General features: G+C 34.9%; 3 protein-coding genes across 3 annotated transcripts in view; 1 reads left to right on the top strand and 2 right to left on the bottom strand.

The window, feature by feature from the left end:
- Positions 1-21,430, bottom strand: part of LOC144438298 (epithelial splicing regulatory protein 1-like) — a 143,871-nt gene that overhangs the window by 9,020 nt on the left and 113,421 nt on the right. The gene's annotated exons all lie outside the window — the stretch shown is intronic.
- Positions 2,887-6,373, bottom strand: LOC144437779 (6-phosphogluconolactonase-like). Its single transcript, XM_078126800.1, has 4 exons — positions 6,038-6,373; positions 5,144-5,353; positions 4,310-4,450; positions 2,887-3,461 (listed from the first exon to the last, which is right to left on the bottom strand). The coding sequence occupies exons 1-4, from the start codon at positions 6,299-6,301 to the stop codon at positions 3,342-3,344; spliced, it is 735 nt and encodes a 244-aa protein (XP_077982926.1). The 5' UTR covers positions 6,302-6,373; the 3' UTR covers positions 2,887-3,341.
- Positions 6,890-20,704, top strand: LOC144437199 (uncharacterized). The gene is made up of 10 exons (XM_078126087.1): positions 6,890-7,021; positions 8,439-8,669; positions 9,185-9,360; positions 9,610-9,711; positions 10,417-10,535; positions 11,440-11,727; positions 12,316-12,437; positions 12,999-13,072; positions 15,716-16,116; positions 16,366-20,704. The coding sequence occupies exons 2-10, from the start codon at positions 8,448-8,450 to the stop codon at positions 16,878-16,880; spliced, it is 2,019 nt and encodes a 672-aa protein (XP_077982213.1). The 5' UTR covers positions 6,890-7,021; positions 8,439-8,447; the 3' UTR covers positions 16,881-20,704.

The raw sequence follows: 21,430 nt of genomic DNA, 5'->3' as shown, positions 1-21,430 counted from the left end.
AAAAGAATAAAATACACACAGTGATTTAAACAAACACAGCTACATTTTAGTAAGGTGGACTGTGTAATTTACCAGGAGAGAGCTAGGCTGGGGGAGGGGGCGGAATAGCTGTGAAAAAGTGATGATCCGCCCCTAAAATGTGTACGTTGTCCAAACATTTATGACCCTCTCCTGAAGGAGTCGGTGCACTGGATTTATCTACAAAAAGGCATTTTTAGCCACTATTCATTTTGAAATGTCTGTTTTTCAACAACATAAGCGAACATAATTTAGGCCTAGCGAAACTTTCTAGTTTTACAGTATTTTTAGTTGGACTTTCTCATATTTTAGCGGTATTTTTTTCTGAAATCAAATTGAATTAAAGATGTTCAACAAAATTTTGCTGCACGAACACATGATCCAAAATTGTTACACCCCCCCCCCCCCTTTGGTAGTGGCCCAAAAAATGTTGACTCTCCCAAAATCATAGGCATGACAAATTGTGACCATTTCCCTGGTAATTTACGTCTACATGTAGTCCCTAAGAACATTCGTGTTATGAAAGCCTATAGAGGACTTGAACAGACACAACTACGATTTGGTACGAAGGTTCACGTTACGAAAGTCACAATAGTGGCGGTTTTCTAGCAGACTCACCCATCATTCATTGTGTTCCTATTTTCGGAACGAAGAAACCAGTTTGAGTTGTACGGGTGTAGTTCCATCGTTCCCTCCATTCCTATTCTATGTATGACAATATCATGATACTACTATGACTTAATTCCACGATTACGTGTACACGCCATTAGTTGCTTCTTTCCAAGATATCGTCGGAGTGCACAGTTTGTCGAAACATCGAGATAATTATAATTACATTGCAGGCAGGCTTTTGTCTAATAATGTAAATTGTACTGGTAATTAGTTATTAGTTATTTATGAGTGATCGCAGAAGTGACGTCAGTGTTGTCTTTGAATTTGAAGGACATTCTTCTTCAACCGTTTTAAAACAGAAATGTGTGTGGGGGGGGGTATAGAAAATTGCAAGTCTTACAACAATGTATACTACTTGTTTTCTAACTCTGATCGTTACTACGTGTGTATAAAACTCAAATATTAACCACTTTACATATGTATTACATGTAAATTTATGTAAACTGAAAAAAAACACGAAAATAAATTATTTACTCAAACGATTACTTTCAATCTAATAACACTATTTAAATTTATCTAACTGGTAATAATCGTTCGCCTGATATAGCAGGAAGAAAAGACTTTATATTAAATTGATTGGTCATCTTTAAATATTGTAATGAGTTCCAGTGGGTTTAAACGCCTTCATCTTGCTCACACGCAGTAGTCTCTAGCTCTCCATTGTACAAATATGTATACGCATGGCTTGTTAACACAGGTATAAACAATGAATGCAATTAAAATTAAGTAGGTGTATGACTAATTACACAGTTTATGCAACAATAGGTATGTGATACAGCCATCTATTCTAAACGCCAAGATGATTACAAGGTCGTTTCATCAACACATTAGCAAATTAATTCAGTACCGGTCAGTTATTTTGTTTTCTCATGAATAAACACATAATTGCGAGATACATGTAGTGAACGAGTTCAGACGAGTGTGTTGCTGTGCAATATTTGGCAACAAGTTCTGAAAGGGGTTCAATTGTTGACGCCAGATGATGAAAAGGTTCCGATGATCAAAAAAACCCTATAGTCTCTAATATCGTGTTTACTGATTATACTTGTTCTGTGAAACATTGACAAAAAAAAGAAAACAATTTCGCGCTTTAACACACTAGATTTAAATAGGCTTGATTGGTTTATTGTTTTCCCTGAATCGTTAGTAATTTGACAATTAACCTCGACAGGTAACGGTGTTAATTATCGCTGTCGGTCGGTAGTTCGATTCCCATGATTTGCAGCTGAAAACACACTTTTCTGAGGAATTACACACTAGGGAATCACACAAAAAAAGTGAAGGTTTACCATGAAAATTTCAACCAATTAGTATTAGGGATCTCCCTTGCAAACAAAGTGCGACTAGGTTGCATGGAATGTTAGTCTTTCTTCATAGTGATCTGTTATTTTGCTTAGCTGTGTCGCCAGACAGGCCACATCAACATGTGAAATCCATGGTACTCAATGTTGAATCTAGCCTATTTGTTTTAGCGTAGACATGATTACAAGGAGTCTTTCCTAAGTGATGAAGGTATTGGTATTTGTTGTAGTAGCGATTACCGAATTGAATTACTTTGATCCATGTATTTGTGTTTAATAATGATTAAAAACGGTATTGCCGATGAGAAATCTGATTCTGACATTTCCTACAGTCATGACACTAGAGATGAAGTTATCAAGTTATCAGGGGAGAATTTGGAAGCCAAGATGACAAATTATTCTCCAATATGTATGACTTTGAGTTTTCAACAACTCCATGCATTGAAAGTGACAGACTCATAGGAAAATGCCTTTAATTAGAGTAGATATATATGTCCATGATATAAGTAATTATATTAATTTATTCAAAATGTTTACTGGGGAGGGAGGGGTATTGGCTTTTTTCCCTTACGTTGAGGTTCTAAAGCATCTTTGCAAAGGGGGTTCCTGGAAAAATATTTGTTTTAGCAATTTCTCACCCATCCCCCTTCCTGCCACCATAATGAAGTCAATACTCCGTTAATTTTGTTGTTGGTGCTGACTGACTTGATCTTTATTATATAATTATTATCATCACTACTACCATTATTGTCATCATTGTTGAATACTAATCACTGTCAACGTCATCGTCGTCGTTGTGTCGTCGTCGTCGTCGTCACCATCATCATCATCATCATCATCATCATCATCATCATCATCATCATCAAAATCATGCCACAACCAGTCAATACGGCATGATCTTATTTTACTTGGCAGACTTTCAATAGCCAATGATAAATGAAAGCATCAAATACAACAAAAATACAATATACTTAACCAGTATGAAGGAACAAGCAATGATAGGTTTGTTAATACCCAGAATCACATTGCATAGTATGCCAAATGTCATGCTCGCAATCGTTATGCCATCTAGTTTTGGCCTGTTTATACATTTACCAAAAGGGGAAACATCTTTCAGCTTGTCCATTTCTACTTTAAAATGTAGCTAGATATTGGACTCCAAATAAATCATCCCCCACCATACTACTACTTTTAAACAAAATTGTTGGAATATTTAGACACTAAAATTCTGATAATATCAGGTCATTTGATGAACTAAATATTCATGGTATAACCATAAATTTCAGTCTATTTGTTGTTATATGATGATGATCCACTTTTTCAAGATTGAGATATACCACGTGGTCCTTTTTAATATTTTGCCTTGAGAGCACCAGCAGCACCAGTGTCTAAAAACCAATGTAATTCTCCGTGAGTAGGCTGAACTCTGGCTGCTGGAAGTGGATCACTCTCGTTACCTTCCAGGATTCTCTGGAAGAAGAAAATAACATTTTGTACGTTCAAAGTTTGCATGTTTAAGGTTGAATATTCCTATGCATTATAAATTAGAATATTGACTCCTTAGATTTGGGTAATTTTCATTTAAAAGTAAATCTTCTGATATCTTGGTCAAGTTTGGTCATCACTGGATATACCTGACTTTTCATACATTGTTGATGAACAGATCTCTGTTCTCGGGATATACTAAACTTCAAGTTACAGATTGTCACATGTTAAAGGTATTTGACTCAGGCAGTATATAATGGTAATTGATAATTATCGTCAAATGGACAACAGTTATAACACACCACTACATGGCATTGTGATCAAAAATGTCTTGTTCATGTCTTCACTGCGGCTGTGACAATTTCATACTTCTGACATAAATGATCTTACTGCTCTATGGTGATATTCATCTAGTTAATGGTCCTTTTGATAAATTGTGTCACTTAAATTAAATACCATCTGTAATCAATATTATTAAATTAAGTACATAAATAGTCATAAATTGTGTCACTGCTGCTCACTGTCAGTGATCAATTTTAGCATATCTACAAACTAGACCATTTAGAATCTGTAAGATTGTTGAGGGCGCTCTTCATACAATTGGCACAGACTATGCATGACCATCTGTTTGACTTACAACTTTCCACAATACTAAGTTACATCATGGCTACATAGCCTAATGCAAACACACACCTGTAAGACCTCAGCTTTCCCTGCACCACCAGACACAAACATGACCACCTAGCCTAATGAAAATACTTACCTGTAAGACCCCAGCATTACCTGCACCACCAGACACAAACATGACCACCTAGCCTAATGAAAATACTTACCCGCAAGACCTCAGCTTTCCCTGCACCACCAGACACAAACATAGCACATCTTGTATTATTTACAACTGGGAAGGTTAAAGTCACTCGACATGGTGGTGGTTTGGGGGAATCACTGATAGGTGCAACAGTGACAGAAGTTTCCTGCAGAATGTCAATAAATGGATAAGATTAGATTGTTGGCCGCACTATTCATGGAAGTCAGCAAAGTACATATGCAATATGTGAACATTAAATATTCATCATGACTAACAAGTGCTTATTACCTTCAGTAAAAACTCAATGAATATTCATTGTTCATGTATTGCATATGTATTTTTTTCCCATGATGCAATGTGATCCACATCAAAAATGTCATCAAAATGGGACACCATAATGTAGGTGATGTAAAAATCACGCAATGACTCTCCAGAATCAAGTTTATGAAAATGTCTTTACTTCCTGGGGTGGCATTCACCTTTCAGCAAAAAGACAAAGAGTGTAAATATAATCATGGAAGAACTGCAATGTAAAATAATGAAATACAGTAAAAATTTCACCCTCTAAAGCTAGCCAATGAAGTCCTAGAAAACAATGACACAAAGAACTTGAACCATATTGCTTGTTCATTTCTGAGATTCATATATCACATGATACTAGCAATGACAGAATAGAGTAGGTTTACTGATGAACACAGTTTGGTTTAAACCAGACTTTAAGAACAGCCTTGCAGGCACTTTAATTTCGTTACTTATTCTATAAGAAAAGGTATGGGTAGTAGCAAGCATACATTTTTTTCTTGCAGTCAAGTTTTTGATAAAAATTATGAAATCTCAAGAAATAAGGTGACTATACAACCTGCAATAGTTTGTGTCCTGGAAAGAGTGAGCAGGTATGTCCATCAGGACCCATACCAAGTACCAGGAGGTCAAATGCTGGTAGGTTATTCTCCTTCGGAACATTGTCTACTTTCTTGGCGTAGTCTTTGGCTGCATCTTCCACTGACAGTGATGGATCAACGATGAAGATCTGATCTGACGGGATGCTAACTTTACCAAACATGTTCTCCTGTCAAATAATTTAGTGAAAAGAAAACAAATGACATTTTAATATAATTATACACAGGTTTCATGGAATAATGAACTGAAAATAATTTGAAACTACTCCTTGACAGAGAAAAACTTTGTGTGGGTACTTTATTTATAACTTCTACTGTGACGGCAGATTTGAAACAATTAATGTGGTGTATGGTGTTTTTAATGTGTGTGTTTTAATTATAATTTCATTCTTTTATTTTGATGATCAATTCAAATCAATATCAAAATATTTCTTTTCATTGTTCTGGCAAATCAATGCAACTATAAACTTGATCAAAGAAATTTCTGTAGGAATCCCCTGACTCTTTCACAGGGGTACATAAATTATCTTGACTTGTGCTATAAACAATCACAGGGGGAACCCTTCCTATGCTCAATAATACATGTTTCTTTCACTCTTCCATACACGCAATTTCCAATTCATCTTACTAGTTGCAGTATTTGTTTTAAGAATTACATACATGATGTATCGTCATACAATATATTCTATTAACACGTGTGTAAGTGAAATATCTTGAATATGCAACATGTTCGGTCTTGGGCACACACCCCCGGGAATTTGTATAGCACATGAGGTTGCATTTTGCAAAATAAGTGTTTACAGTGATAGAGAAATACGATTGGATTTCCTATTTAAAAATTACCAACAACTCACTTTGAAATACTTGTATGTACTGTCATCATTATCAAAAGGCACAAGTCGTTCATCACAGAAAAATACTCTCCATTTTGCCCAATCAAGTCCCTCCATAGCTGGTAGACCAGCACTTAAAAATTTCGCGACACTACCACCTGAGACGCCCACGTTGAAACATCCCCGGCTTTCGATTGCCTCTTTGCTTTTTGCTGCTACGAATTCACACACTTTAGATGACAACTCTTTCTCGTCCAGCACGTGAATTTTCTTTTCAAGTGGCATGTCGAAATGTTTTGTCTGCAGTTGTTTGGGTATATGTAGTAGTGTCCGACTATCTTATGGACGCAGAATGAATTATGTTGACCTCATTAATTGACCCTCCGTGACCTTCAGCCATAAAGCTGTACAGAACATATTTTAAGATAATACACAGATAGATCATATTATTTAGAATTTGAATGAAATTGAGCAATAAATACTAATAGAAAGGATTTTCAATGTGAAAATTCGAGATAGTTGAACAATTTGAAGTTTTATAAGAAACAGACATAAAAACATATATATTTGCCGAGGACGAGGAAAATTTACCGGGGTTGTCACAACAGGGCCGAGTTTCCTATGGCCGCGATGCAAACATCAATATTTAATATCAAACCGCGCCCTGAGGTAGGATTCTCCTTTCCCATTGTTGCAGGATTTAAATGTAGAAAAGTATGACAGAATAATATAAGATTGAATGAAACTTACTTTTTACAAGGGAATTTATTTTTGTGATGAAGATATTCGTTTTCAAATTTCGGCCTAATTTGACAGTATGACGTCACGCGTATGAAGATATTTGCCTTAGCGAAATACGGCTACCTCTGTACACAACAAAAATGGCGATGGATAGGTGGAGAGGAAGGTGATGCTAAAAGCGAGAAGACTTTTACAGTTTATTCTCATCTGACTCTTATCACCCTGTATCGTAAAGTGTGTCAGTTATTCGCACATCTCTTTAAGGTAAGAAATGAGTGAATTGTCTTCTTATTGACCGAATTGTGCGGCTTGACTTGAGTGTAAACGTAGTTGTATTTCAACTTGTCTTGAAAATCGATCGGGGAGAGCGCGAGCTTTGCTTTTTGTCGACGACATTTTATCAAAGTATAAGAATGAGTCATGTGCTTAAATATGTTTTACTTGTAACACTGTGTCCATTTCAATATGTACGAGTTAATTCTAGAGTGGACGTGTTCCATGTCATCATTCACAACACAGTGTAGTCTGTCTTACACTTTACAGTCTGGCATCTACACACCGGCTTCAGTTGAACTGCGTTGTTGATTTGATCATAAAAACTATTTAAATGACCCCCCCCCCCCACTCCCCCATCTTAAACTAGAGATTGGTGTAACAGTAGTTGGCTCTCGAATCTAAAAATCAAACTCTGTTATCGTGATCTATCAAGCAAGATTCGAAAGCCACTGACTCGTCTCAAATCTAACTGAACTTCCTCCTTGCCTGACAGGGAAGTTCAAAAAGACAAACAAATGCATTGAACTTTCAAACTCCTAAAATGAAGACATGTTGAGTACACCGTAATTTGACTGACTGTTTTCATTGCCCTGGACAACATGTTACCCAAGGTTATGCAAACTACTGACGTAATACTAATAGACATGTGTCACCGTCTGCATAATCAAACACAAAACCACTGTGTTGACATGACACTAGTCTCACCATAAGTATAGTCTTTCCAATCATGAAATTTAAATGTTGTTTGAAATGAAATCAGAAAGTAAACTTGAAATCTATTGTGTATGTTACTGTCACCCACTTTGCCATCATAGTCTACTTGTACCAGTAGCTTCAATGTAACTGGTAATATGAATGTTCCATGAATGTTTACTAATATATCTGTGTATTGACCCAGACTTTTTGCCAGTCATGTTGACCCAATTTGTCTTGACTGGGGGTCATATAAATATCACTCCCTCATATTAATGAAAGGGTGCAATTGATTTATTGCACAGGGGTGACTGCGATTTTTGTTATACAATTAATGGAATATAATTGAGTTACAAGTGACTAAAAAGTTTTAGAAAGTAAAACATGGTTAACTAAAATATGTCCACAGTCTCACTGATAAAGGGACTGTGATATCATATGTCTTACTCTTAGTTACCAAAAGATTCCCACAATCTGACACTCGTGATAATAAAATTTTGCATTAGTGGTATATTAGGGGTCTAAAGTCAGCCTAGGGGTGAAGGTGATTCACAAGTTATACCCACACCCACCCGGTCCCCCAGTGAATAGTTGACTGAGAGGAACTACTATGGTAGTAGAATCTCATGGAACGATAATCATTCTGTAAGGGGATCTGTTGCCCTTTAAAATATGTATTTATTCAATATTGTTATTAATTTTATCCTTCCAGAAATAAACCATGAAGTCAAAGACAAAGAAGAAGCATTCTGATAGTGACAGTGTTCACTCAGAAGCTGATGGTTTGCCATCGTACAGAAAATCACCTCGTAAAAATGGCTGGTCTTGTCCATGGCATCCCTTGCAGTTTATAGAGTGGATTTTCATCACCTATTTTTGTATTATCTATTTTGGTTGTATTGTACCTACCTTCCCCTATGAATGGCAGCCAGCTGGCTATATTGTATCCTTTGGTACAGATACTGTCAAACCGTGTGTGTATGTGTGTTTGTCTGTCTGTCTGTCTGTCTGTCTCTGTCTTTTGGCATGTTGACAAGCATATTTCAGATTTTGAAGCAGTCACATATCAAACTCTGCTGTAAATAACTTTGAGATACACATCTTGTAGATTTTATGGCTTGAAGGGAAAGTGTTTGTTTGCCACCTTCAATTCAAGGTAGCATATTTCATCTGTACATTGTATAAGACTTGAAGTCTGGTTAAAGAAGATATGAAGATTTGAGGTCACATGTACATTTTCTGTGTCCCATAACATGTACTTTGTATTGTTTCACACTAGACCTTCTATATTAACTGGCTATGTAAAAATTATTTGACTTCATATTTGCAATGTAAATATCACATTATGGGTATACACTTTTCATACCTTTAATCACACAATGTATATTTACAAACTGATGTGTTGTGTACAAAGTGAAAGCTCATCCCCATTAATTTACCTTAACCTGGTGTGTACAGATTCCAGCCATTATCATGCTAGTTCACTTTATTGTACAAATTATCAGTATTACCATTGATCCAGCTGATCCCTCTACTCACAAACATGGAAAAGATCGTATGGTTCCAAGATTTGACAGAACTCAACATCCACATGTGATTGAGAACTCTCATTGTTATCTATGTGAAGTAGATGTGTAAGTATAAAACTGAAATCTCAGCCTAATTATTAATCAATTTTAGATCAAACATTTCTCTCATTTTGATATAAAAACAACTACTCAAGACACATTTTGATCTATTCTCTCAGAGATTTCGTAGTCAGGAAAATTTTGGTAGACCTCGACTGATTTAGTGATTACCTGGGGTTTTTTTTATTATTGATACATTAACATTTCCTTTTAAGAGATAAGTAACAGATTAACATGTTTTGTTTCTTTTTACAGATCGTCAACATCTAAACATTGTAGTGTGTGCAATAAATGTGTACTTAATTTTGATCACCATTGTAAATGGCTCAACAACTGTGTAGGAAGTAGAAATTACAAGTAAGTATAACAAACTTTCATCCTTAGCATAGATGTATAATAGTAATGTTAGAAGTTATGAAACATTCATTCTTGGTACCAACTGTGTGGTTCTGATCTACAGCTTTTTAGTTAACAGCATTATCAAAGTGATTCCTTTTGGGATCTGTTAAACTATAGACTAATGGACACTGTTGTAGAAATTTTCAAGCACACACCTCTGGTTGACTTGTCTAGATAAAAACAAATCCTTGATGAAATCCGCAAAGGTTTTTATCAACATTCATAAAACATCCTGGTGTGAGGTCGAGATCGTTTGCTCTCAAAATTGGTGAATTCTTGGCAAGTAGTTGAATTATTTCACCATACATAATTTTACATTGCCTACAGTTCAACAATGGCGTGCACCGAATATGTATTCATTTACTGTTTACATGTACATGTAAATTTAATATACATGTATGAATATTTCATTTCATTTACCAATACTTGATGTCACATTCATAAGAATGTAAACAAATTAGCTCATAAAGGTGAAGGGTTTAGAAGTAACCGTTAGCTTTTCCAAATAAATTACGTCAAAACCTATCCACTTTTATTAGTCTACAAGTTTATACTCCAGCTTGGAAGCACTATTCTAATATTTTTTGCAAAATGCTTCATATCCTTGTCTTATTTTAAGTCTATCACTAAACAAATCTACTATAAATCTTTTTTTTTCTTCAGATTTTTCATGTCCACAATTGCATCAGGTTTGGCGGCAGCTATAGTGGTTCTTATAGCAAGTGTATATGTTAGTATTGTATACTGGGTTGAACCAAGTTTTCTCCATCCAGACTGTGTGGGTAAGTGGGTTGTGTATATGTTAATTAAACCTTATGTTAGGCCTACAAAACAGTGTGCCACCTGATTGAATCTCTATAGTCTCTTTAGTTTGGTAGTACTAGTATCCAAATGTCAAATGGCATCAAGAATTCATGTCTCTTTATATTGGTAGTACATGTAATTAAGTATGAAAATGACTTGACTCTTTGACTAGTTTGGCCGAGTTTGCTTTTTCAAGACGTTTGTTACACATTCTACCTGTTGGCTAGAGGTTGTATGTGTACAATACATGACTTCTTGATACTTGGTTTACATTTGTTGTTTTCAACCACATATAGATCGTTCCTTTGGTAGAATTGATGTGGGAAGTCATAATCATATACCTGTTAAAACTGTAAATTACAGATTTATGCAAAACAAGATCAGACCAGTTTCAAAAAACCTTGAATTTTTTTTGCAAAGTGCTAACACTTAACACATTTCAAACAACTGAAATATGATCCAAATGCTTGTCAAGGTCATATTATTTGGCCTTGAACTTTTAAAATGAAGTCGGTGTTATAATGAAGATAAAAGTTAAACATCACATGAGATATACATGATAACAAGTCATTTACAGAAGATTTTTATATACATTGTACGAGAACAAAAACTGTACCAGCAGTTGTAAATCAAAATAAACATATGAATAGACATCATTGTTCAAAGCAAGTTGACAGTGTTGAATTGTAAATCCATTGCAAATACAGAAACTCAACAAGAACTATTTTGTATTATATCTGTTGATATAGAATAGGAAAAACACTCAATATTTTGTGGTATTTTGACTAAGTCAAGCTCAAATTGAAGTCATAGAACAAACTTACGCAAATATTCAATATTTGGGTTCATGGGTTAATATGGATATTTTGTATTGACTTACAGCTGGAACTGGAAGCAGTAACAGTCTAACACCTACATTGAGTTCAACTACGAACACTACAGCCATTATATCACCCATTAACGGCACAACAACAGTCATTCCAAGTACTACAGACAATTCTACCGGACCACCACCCTACTGTGACAATGACACATGGTGTAGGGACAACCTCAAACTATTTACCAATGTACCAGGCCTTGCATTCTTTATTATGATGATCATCACTGCAGTCCTTGCTGTCATTGCTGTTGGACTTCTAGCTCATCTTGTTCTCTTCCACTGTTATCTTAGTAAGTCATTAATTTTGTAGTTGATGTTGTGGTAGCTCTGAAAGACATGATATTGATTTAATACACAAATTAATGTTCATGTACCCTGGGTTCATAGTTTCAAATGAAAAGTTTTACTCGTGCAGCTTCCAAGAATTTTTTACTACAAGTGGAAATTTTCGATAAGTGTTCATGTAATTTGACAGGTTCTTTGTATGGTGAAATAACAGTCAGATCATTTGAATCAAGTTGCTTTGAACATTTATTGAACAATATACCTGTGAATTTGACTAGGTTTTCTCAGTAAATAACGAATAAATAAATAAATATACGCCACTATTAAAATTTGGTACACCCAAAGTCACATACATTTGTATGTATGTATGTATGTACAAATATATGATACAAAAAAATGTATAGGCACAGATATCATATATGTAGTGACTGGATAGAGACTGTGGTTTGATGTAGTGAATGGTTAACTTGTATGCATAGACTGATACAGAATGAATTAACACAGATTACATGTACTCAATAATCAACTTTTGAGCATTGTGTATGTTTATAGAATTTCAATGTTTGTTTCCTCCAATTGATGTACTGTTACAGATTGCAAAGGTCTGACAACATATGACTACATAATAATGAAGAGAGATGAAGAAGCTAGACGGGATGATGATGAAGCAAATTTTGGTGCTGATATTGAACCTCCTAAGATGAGAAAAATCAAGGTGAGGTTTCTTCCTCAGATGATTGCTAACCTCTGTCAATCTAGAACATAATTCACATATTTTGATTTTTGTTTCGTAGAGTTTTTGTTTTTGTTTTTTTTTGTTTTTTTAACAACAATTTAGCTGATGTTGACAACTAATGAGAGACTAGTTGAAAATTTGGCATGGCTGGAAACTCATCCTGCCCTGCATAGTTCAATTGTGTGGATGTTTATTGCATGCAGCTGTCAAGTTCATGGGCATTTTATATTATTAAATATATATCATGATTGCCTAATAATTAACAAAACCGTATATAAATTTCATGCTCAAAATTTAATAAGAGTTAAATCACTGCAGTTGCCCCATCTCCAAATATTAGACCGTGTGAACTAAAAATTCCAGATGAACAGTGTATAAGATATGGTTTTGTGTATTCGACAGCTGAAACATTCTTCAGAAACTGGAAATTGTCAGATATTGATATGCTGTCATCTATGGCAAGCATAGAAATAGATACTGTCTGTATTTTGTTGTATGACTGTTCATAACTGATGTGCTCCCTTTCTCTCATCATTACAGAGAAGCCAGATTGCCCCAATTAAAAAAGAAAGAGAAGAGATAGAGATGAAAAAAGCAGTTCCAGACGTTTTCCAGTATGTAACAATATCCTAGTGATAGATCGTGTCCACTATCTTGTATTGTACACTGTTCAGTGAAAACTGTCAAACTTCAGTAACTTTGATGTATTCATGTTCATGGTAACCTTTGTAAATAAATACTCTCTGTACATGGCCCCTGTAGTTGTAAATACAAGATTTTCTCAGCAATGAAAGTGCAGCTTCATTCTATTCAGTTCTTCAAAAAATACTGTTTACTCGTCAAAAAATGGCAAAAATTACCCTACTGCAAGCCATGGAAATGAATAGTTGAATAGAAATGAATAGTCCATGAACAAAGCTATATCGCTAGCAGGCTTGTTGATGCTATCTGCAGAGCTTGAATACTATGCAATAACACTTGCTTTAGCATGAGACAACATCACCCAGACATTTCATTTTAACGAGAATACTAAAATATAGACAAGACTGAAGAACACTGGACCCATATATATGTTGCATACCAAAGCCTGATTTTGTATCGCAAACAGAATGAAGGAGCTAACTATGTAGGGTTAGGGATTCAGAGTACAGGCTTTTCCAGTGTGAAATTGTTATCATATAGAAAACTAGGCCCAGTCCTCTTCAGGTTTGCCAAAATTTATTGTAAAAATTATGGCTACTGCAGCTTTGGTAAGGCTCAGTATTGGTTCATGTTGATTGAATGGTTGATAGAGATGTTGACTGTACATTAGGGGATTTGTGTAACGATGCAATCCAGCGTTGTTAGTTCTGTATGTTTGTTTTCTAATGTAGATAACCAATGTTACCTGTGTATCTCACAATGTGTAAGTAACTGAATGTTCTACTGATCAAGTCCACCTTGTAGTGTTCCTGCACCCTGTATATACATTGTATATAATATACCTTCTAACAACTACTTCTAACACTTTCCTCTATTCATGTTTTTTATATGTGAAACCATGATGTGTTATTTTTGTGTGTCTTTGTTTCAATGTATGTACCTGTAGGACAGATGAGAATGTGACAGTAGATTGTCATAGCCCCAGACACTGATTGAAGGATTTACCCATTTACAAGACATATTAGGTACTTTTTACAGTCATCGTTCTCCAAATTTATTAAACTTATGTAAAGGTCGGGTCAGCTAATCCTTGTAAGCCAGTCATTTAGTAGTGGCATCTTGTATATTCTGCTAAATTCTATTTGGGTGGGTTTTTCATGTTCAAGGTATTTGGGGATTTATAGATCTTGGGTTTGATTGATAGTAAGACTAATACATGTTATGTTAAAACATGGTTGAATGATGAAGTCTAATATTTTATCTCAAAAGGGTGGAAAACTCATTTCGTGTTTATGATCACTTACATAGGTTATAATACACAAGCAGTTCAAAGTCTTTTAGCATTTAAGTTTTCACTTTGTCTGGGTTGACAACCTTCATCAGAATGACAAATTCCATTACAAGTGACCACTAGGTGGCAGTCAGCTGTAATTAGGGAATGTATCACTCTGATGAAGATCGTTGACTGAGACAGATTGAAGGCTTAAATGCTAAAAGACTTTGAAATGCTTGTGCGTTATAATCTGTGTAAGTCATTTGATCTACTAAGCAAATGAACATTTTTTAAAAATGCTCATGTTTATGATGATTCATATTTGGGTGTTTTCTCTTAGGTTCACTTTGTATCAATAGTATCTTATCAATCTATAAGCAGGTGTTTAAATCATGTTGTTACCAGGTGTAAAAAGGGTACATTATTGTCTTGTCACTGCTGTGTTTCTTACGTCAATTTCTTTGTAACTGTTACATCTTCATGTGTGTTGATCATTCTGACTTCAGTTGGGAAATGTTGATTTAATATGAATTGTCATAAACATGAGTGGAGAGATAATTCTGCTTATACTCCCAGGAATGTAGAAAAAATATGTAAAGTAGATTTTATTTCACTCATCTCATTCAAAAAACAAACCATAGAGGTGACACTGTTAACATTTATTCTCCCTCCATCAGTAATTTATGAATACCTAACATGGTCTAGGTATACCAAATACAAGTTGACCATTTTACTACAAGTGAAATGTAATAATTTGTCAATACCACAACATACAATACTGTGTAGATGTTTGCTCAGTGTGTCTAAGAACAGCTGTGGATCATGTTTAGATATCGATTTCAGAAAAACCAGTGAAGTGATTACTATCATACATGTGCTTGTGTGTTGTAATTCCAGTCACTAATTTAAAAATGTGTGGAACCTGTTTAGTGTGTGAAATAACAATAACTTACAAGTACACACAGTTACTGAATACCCTGGTTTGGTGTAGCAGTACTAACACCTCAACTATTAGTAAAGTGGTCAATTAAAACATCCTGATAGTGTTACTTTATAGCAAAATCAATAGCATACCTAAGTCATCCCTCATCAGCACAAAGGCCCCTTAAGCTTACAGTCATATGCATATCATTCAAAACTGTAGAACACTCTTCACTTCTAAAGTCCAGAATAGCTAGTCAAAAATTTTGACAGAAATTGTGCAGATGTAGCTAGACCTTCCCAAATACAGCTAAGAATATTATTCTCTGCCATATATCGATAAAAGTGTCTCAGGCTGAACAAGTATTTCTCCTTTTTTTAAAAATTTTCTACATTTTTTTTTCTTCAATTTTCTACATAGAACTAGTAAAACTATATCTGACACCGACGGCACCTTGGATTACAAAAAATACGAGCAAGCACTAATAGAACAAGATAAGTCACCGGAAATGACAGATGTGACACCTGACAAGGACGATGAGGAAACCCACAAAGACAGTGACAATGAAGAAAATCAGAAAAAGAAGAAAAAGAAAAAACCAGCTGATGAAGCAAGTCCAACAAAAAAGAAAAAAAGTAAAAAGAAACGACCTAAAGTGAAACGACGATCGTCGTTACCATCAGACAAAACACCATTGACTAGTAACAGTATGGAGGAACCATGGGGACCACACTACAGTACACAGCTCAATCTATCCAGCAGTCTACCGCAGTCAACCTTGGAAAAACATATGAAATATGGACCACAGGGGATGCCTGTTGGTAAGTCTTATCAAAAAAAATTACTGTATTCTATGGATTGTAGAGATATATTTGAAATGATTGCAGTTAAATAATGTATTGTGTTTACTTTTATTGACTTGGCAAAATTGTTTGCCTGTCTGAGTCATAGTTTCTGGTTTGCCTCTTGTATACCCATTGACATGATGAATTTTGCAAAATGTGTGGTATGAATAACTGTGAATTGTTTGTTGTGTTAAAGAATTATATGGAATGATGTTGATGTTACAGGTGCAGCTGGTTTAAATTATACTCCTAGAGGGTTCCAGGCAATGCCGATAATGCAGAGTCAACAATACTACACGCCTCCACCAGCCATTAATATTACCCCAGCTAGACCAGCCTCGGACTATCATTCCTCCTCTGCTGAATCACTCAATGAAATACCTGTAGCTCAGATACATAGAGGACAACCAGGTAACCCTGTTGTTGGACAACCAATTAACCCATACGCAGGACAACCAGTCAATGGTAGCATACACATGTATCAACAAAGTGGCTATGGTCGAATTTCACCACTCAGCTTAGTGTCGTCACACGAGGGCAGCATTGCACAACCTTATATGAGAAGTAGTCTGGACTCAATACCGCTGTCATCATCAAAGACTCTACCACACAGAAAACATGAAGTTCCACCACTGGATTTTACTCAGTTACGAGACAGTGCCAGTGTAGGTCAACAAACAGCCAAGTCAACCGCTAAGTCAACGCAAAGTTCTAGAAGGACAAGTGTACGCGACATGTAAACAACAATGGAGGTTTTTAATGAAAACTTGCTATATCAGCTGGTATCAAACACTGACAAAGCTCTTTTCCTAAGAAGATCTGGATAAGAAGCCTGTACATGACAGTGTTTCTGTATAAAACTTATAACTCATCAAACTGAAGAAAAAAAATAAGTGACCTTAGAGCTCTGAGAATACTAACTGGTCCATCAAGGTTAATCTGTAGCCATTCCAAATAAAACAAAAAAAGGAAATTTTTTTACATAAAGTTACATCTGTCTGACTAGTCCATATTGTCATGTAATGACGTCCCTTTAACTTTGTTTCTAGGTAATTAAACGAATTTCAGTTATTTACATATGTCCCGTCCTTATTACACTGAAAGAGACACATACATGACTGGTCTCCAACAGTAAGTAACTCTTTGGTCAGTAGAAAAGTGAAAACCTAGAAATCTTTTTGTAAGTTTTCAGCTCAACTGAAACATAGACTGACATCAGCCGCAGTGTTCGCTCTTTGCATCCCTTTCTAGAAACATAAGGGAAGGGGATGATAAGGACGATCTCGGTGATGTATTTTACAGTCTAACTGAAAGAGTACCTTGTTTTTTATACATGTACTTTAATACTTACACAAAACGTGCTGACATGGAAGATGAGTGAACAGTCTTCCTCATAGGTGATTCTAAATAAAAATGATAAAACAACGAAAAGGTGTATGAAATACCAAATTTTTAATATTCATAAATCAATCTGAGGAACTGATGACAATATGTGCTATTTAAAACTCAGCATTTCAATGGTCTGAAATGAAATAATAACCAAACTGCAAATCATCTGGTCAGTTTGTAAACTTAAATAAAATTTTGAGTTAATTTTTGAGATTTCGAATCGTTTAGTTGAACAGTCAACGACATTATAGTTTGGGGAAATTTCAAATTGTATTTCCAATGACATTATTTTTCAGTTATGGAAATAACTTTGTATGTAAAATAGGCATACTAAATTTGACAGTAGTATGGCCACTTCCTGAAAGGACATCGCAAAAGTATCCTTTGTAATACAGGGTGCCTTGTGTCTTCTTACCAAATGTTATGCTTTTTATACTTACAAGATCAGAAGTCACTTTTGCCGAAAAAAATTAACACTATATAGGTATGTTTTAAAATCTACAATTTAATGAGAATATGAACAAATTTAAATAAAAGTGAATCAAGACGATTTCCGTCAGATCTCAAAACAAAAAATTTACAAAATCTAGCCGCCAGTATGTATATACTGAAAAACAACTGTTTTGGTAACTGCATATTTACTTGTTTGGAAAATCATCTCGTCCTTTTACTATATGTAAGTTGTTGTGTGTGTCTGTATTGTAGATTTAAAATTTAATGTACTTTAGAACAAGAAATCAAATCTGATAAGATGCTCTGACATTTACATTTTATATGCTGTAAATAATTTGATGCAAATGATATAGATTTTTTAAGAGATGACAATTTTTTTTTTTTAGAATTTGCCGAACTGGAGACATAACATGATAAATCGTACTTAAAGATAATAATTTATTACTATACTACCAGAGCCAAGTAGATGTAGCTGCGTGAGCATAGTGTATGGCCAATTGATGCAAATGTAAAACCTTAGCCAGACTGTAATTTAGTCTAGAGGCTATCTGTGGCTTCAAATCTCTTCTCACGTCTAGCTCAATGAGTTGCTTAGATGAAATGTCAGATTCTAACAAACCCAGCCACACAGTCATTATCATAATGTCTTTGTTAATCGATCATGAATTCTACCAAATAATAACGTGGCATTTATTTGAGCACTTAATAATGTCGAAATATGGTACTTTGTCATATCAGGATGCTACTACTTATACACTGTTTACAGTAGGGTTTACTCATTTACATGAACAACTTTTGATTCATGATTTCTTACTGAGCTAGACGAGATGACGAGAGATTATTGATGCCATGATATCCTCTAGAGTAACCTAAGCCTGTCAAGCACTTGGTAATAATTTGCCAAACTGTGTCAAATATGTATTCCGTCCTTCTTGAAAATTTTGTTCAGAATTTTAGTTAATAATTCAAACTATTTAAGTCATGCTCAGTTATTTGTGGGCAAGTTGATTTGGTTTGTATTTTTATGTGTGATATATGTACATGTTGAAAATACTTGACTAAAACCATCGTCGCATGCTAACAGCTGAAATACAACACTTAATTTTTGGAAACAAAAGTGAATCAAGTTGTCTTGTGTGATTTTATCAGTTATCTTGCAACTGTATGTATATTTTATATGAACAGACAAAAGACAGCCTAATTTTTTTTTTTTTTTTAGAACAACTCATGATATACTTAAATTTTGTGCTTGTGACTACGTTGCCTCATTTCATGCACTGCGTAATACTTAAAAGTTGTGGTATTCCGATGTGGAAACCCAGGTGATAGAGAGAGAATTCTGATAAAACTAGCATAGATTTCCATACATTGTGTCACAACTTTGATGTCGGACAATACCTAGGGAACTCAAGTAGTATACCAACGTACCAATTTTTACAAAAACAATAACATGTAAAAATACATATACCTGGTTTCCATGGCAACACTTATGGGTTTGGATTAACAAATTACATCATACCAAATTTTTGGCATTGGCAACAAATTTGAAGCACATCTGATACAACATCAATCCATATTAATTTTGCATTATTATTTCCTTTATAAGTACCAAGACAAATTGTGAAATGGAAAAAACACAAACGTTTTGAGTGTATTAGAATGTAGAGAATAAATGATGGAAATTGATAACATATTCTTACACTATATGGTCTGTTATGTGTCCACATTAAATGACTATCCCAAAGCCTCAAAGATATAAATAGATTTTATGTTACTATAGACCCCTGAAAACCGAAGTTGCCATGGTAACTAGGAAATATTATTACAAGTATTATGGTTACTTACTATGTATGGTACGATATTATGGAATATGTCAAAGGAGTTACCACACTACCAGTGTTCAAATGAATGCAGGCAGCTACACCAACTATTGTATATATTGCCCTGGTTTATTTCTTACATTCAGACTGTACAAACTATATACAATTGATTTAGTTTGATATTTTACCAGTACTGTTACTTTTCTTTCATTTCATATTGATTGAGTAATGTTTGCTTATTTAAAACATAGCATAGCCAGCTGTGTTTTGCTGTATTCACAGACAGCTATACATTGCATTCAGCAGTTGTTAGAATCATTGATTTCGTATATATATATATATGTGTATATGGATTGCAGCGGTGGAGGTACCACCGTGTACCAGTGTTAAAAAGAATGCTGGCAGCTATACCAACATTTGTAAACTGTGATTGTAAAATGTTTTAACTTTCTTAATATAGAGGCTGACCACAATATTGCATAGTTTATGTAATTTGCTTAAAAGACATGACAGTGATGTAGAATGCTGGCAATAGTTCTTAGACTTGTATTACTTCAATATTACATGTAATACCATCCAATCCTGTTGGATTAATATGGCTAAGGCTCTAATAAGGTAGTATTAACATTTAAGTCTGAATACAGCAACCTTTTGGTGTCTAAGATGTAGGTGGTGGTGACACCAAGTGACTAATATAAGCTAGGTCTAATGTACATGAAGAAAAATGGAATTCATATCCTGAGGCAGAATTGACTTTTTTTTTTTACAGCTATCAAATTAACACAAACAACTACTACAGTAACTGTATAAGTTGAACTGTATGTTTTTAGAGGAAAAAAACATATTTACATATTAAAGTGCACTCAACAGTCAGGCTGGATGTCAAAGTGAAATAAACAACCTCATACATAAATAATATGATTTGTAATTTTGTTGTTAATTGTTTAACCTCTGACCTCTGACCTAGCTTGCAGTGGTAGCAATTCAGGAGCAAGGTATGTAACATTGCTCGATAATGTTTTCACTATGCATTTTGCACGACCTCCATGTCATTTTCCCATAGACATCACAGTGGTCACTTCATAGTTGTGTGTGTATGTGTGTGTGTGTGCACTGCCCCACTGGCTTTTGTGGGATTGGTGTGAGATAACAACATGGGGACAAAAATATTGAATTTGATGCACTGACACCGGCATATGTTGGATATGATCACTACTAGATTAGAAAGCCAAAGACAAGCCTCTAGGCTAGGCTAGCATATTATGTACTTATTCCAGTCCAGCACAAGTTTAACTACCAAAGGTAGTCAACATCTTTTGCATTCAAAGTTCAATATTTTTGTCCCATTGCAGTCTTTATCTTATACCAATCCCTTGAAAGCTTGTGGTGTGTGTGTGTGTGTGTGTGTGTGTGTGAGTGTGTCCACATGTACACAACCTGTTACCACATCTGGATAACTTGATAATATTCTAATCATAGTCCCAGAGTTTTATTCATTGTCTTTTTATGTGATAACTAGGAATGTTTTTAACTTGATTCAGTACTAGTACAATGTAGTGTAGCAATCATACTCTTTAGCTCCATGCATATACATGAGCCTCCAACATCAAGCAGGGCAGGATGAGGCT

This window comes from Glandiceps talaboti, chromosome 7 (genome assembly GCF_964340395.1).
Source record: "Glandiceps talaboti chromosome 7, keGlaTala1.1, whole genome shotgun sequence".
Classification (NCBI taxonomy): domain Eukaryota; kingdom Metazoa; phylum Hemichordata; class Enteropneusta; family Spengelidae; genus Glandiceps; species Glandiceps talaboti.
This window is presented reverse-complemented; position numbering and strand designations above follow the sequence as displayed.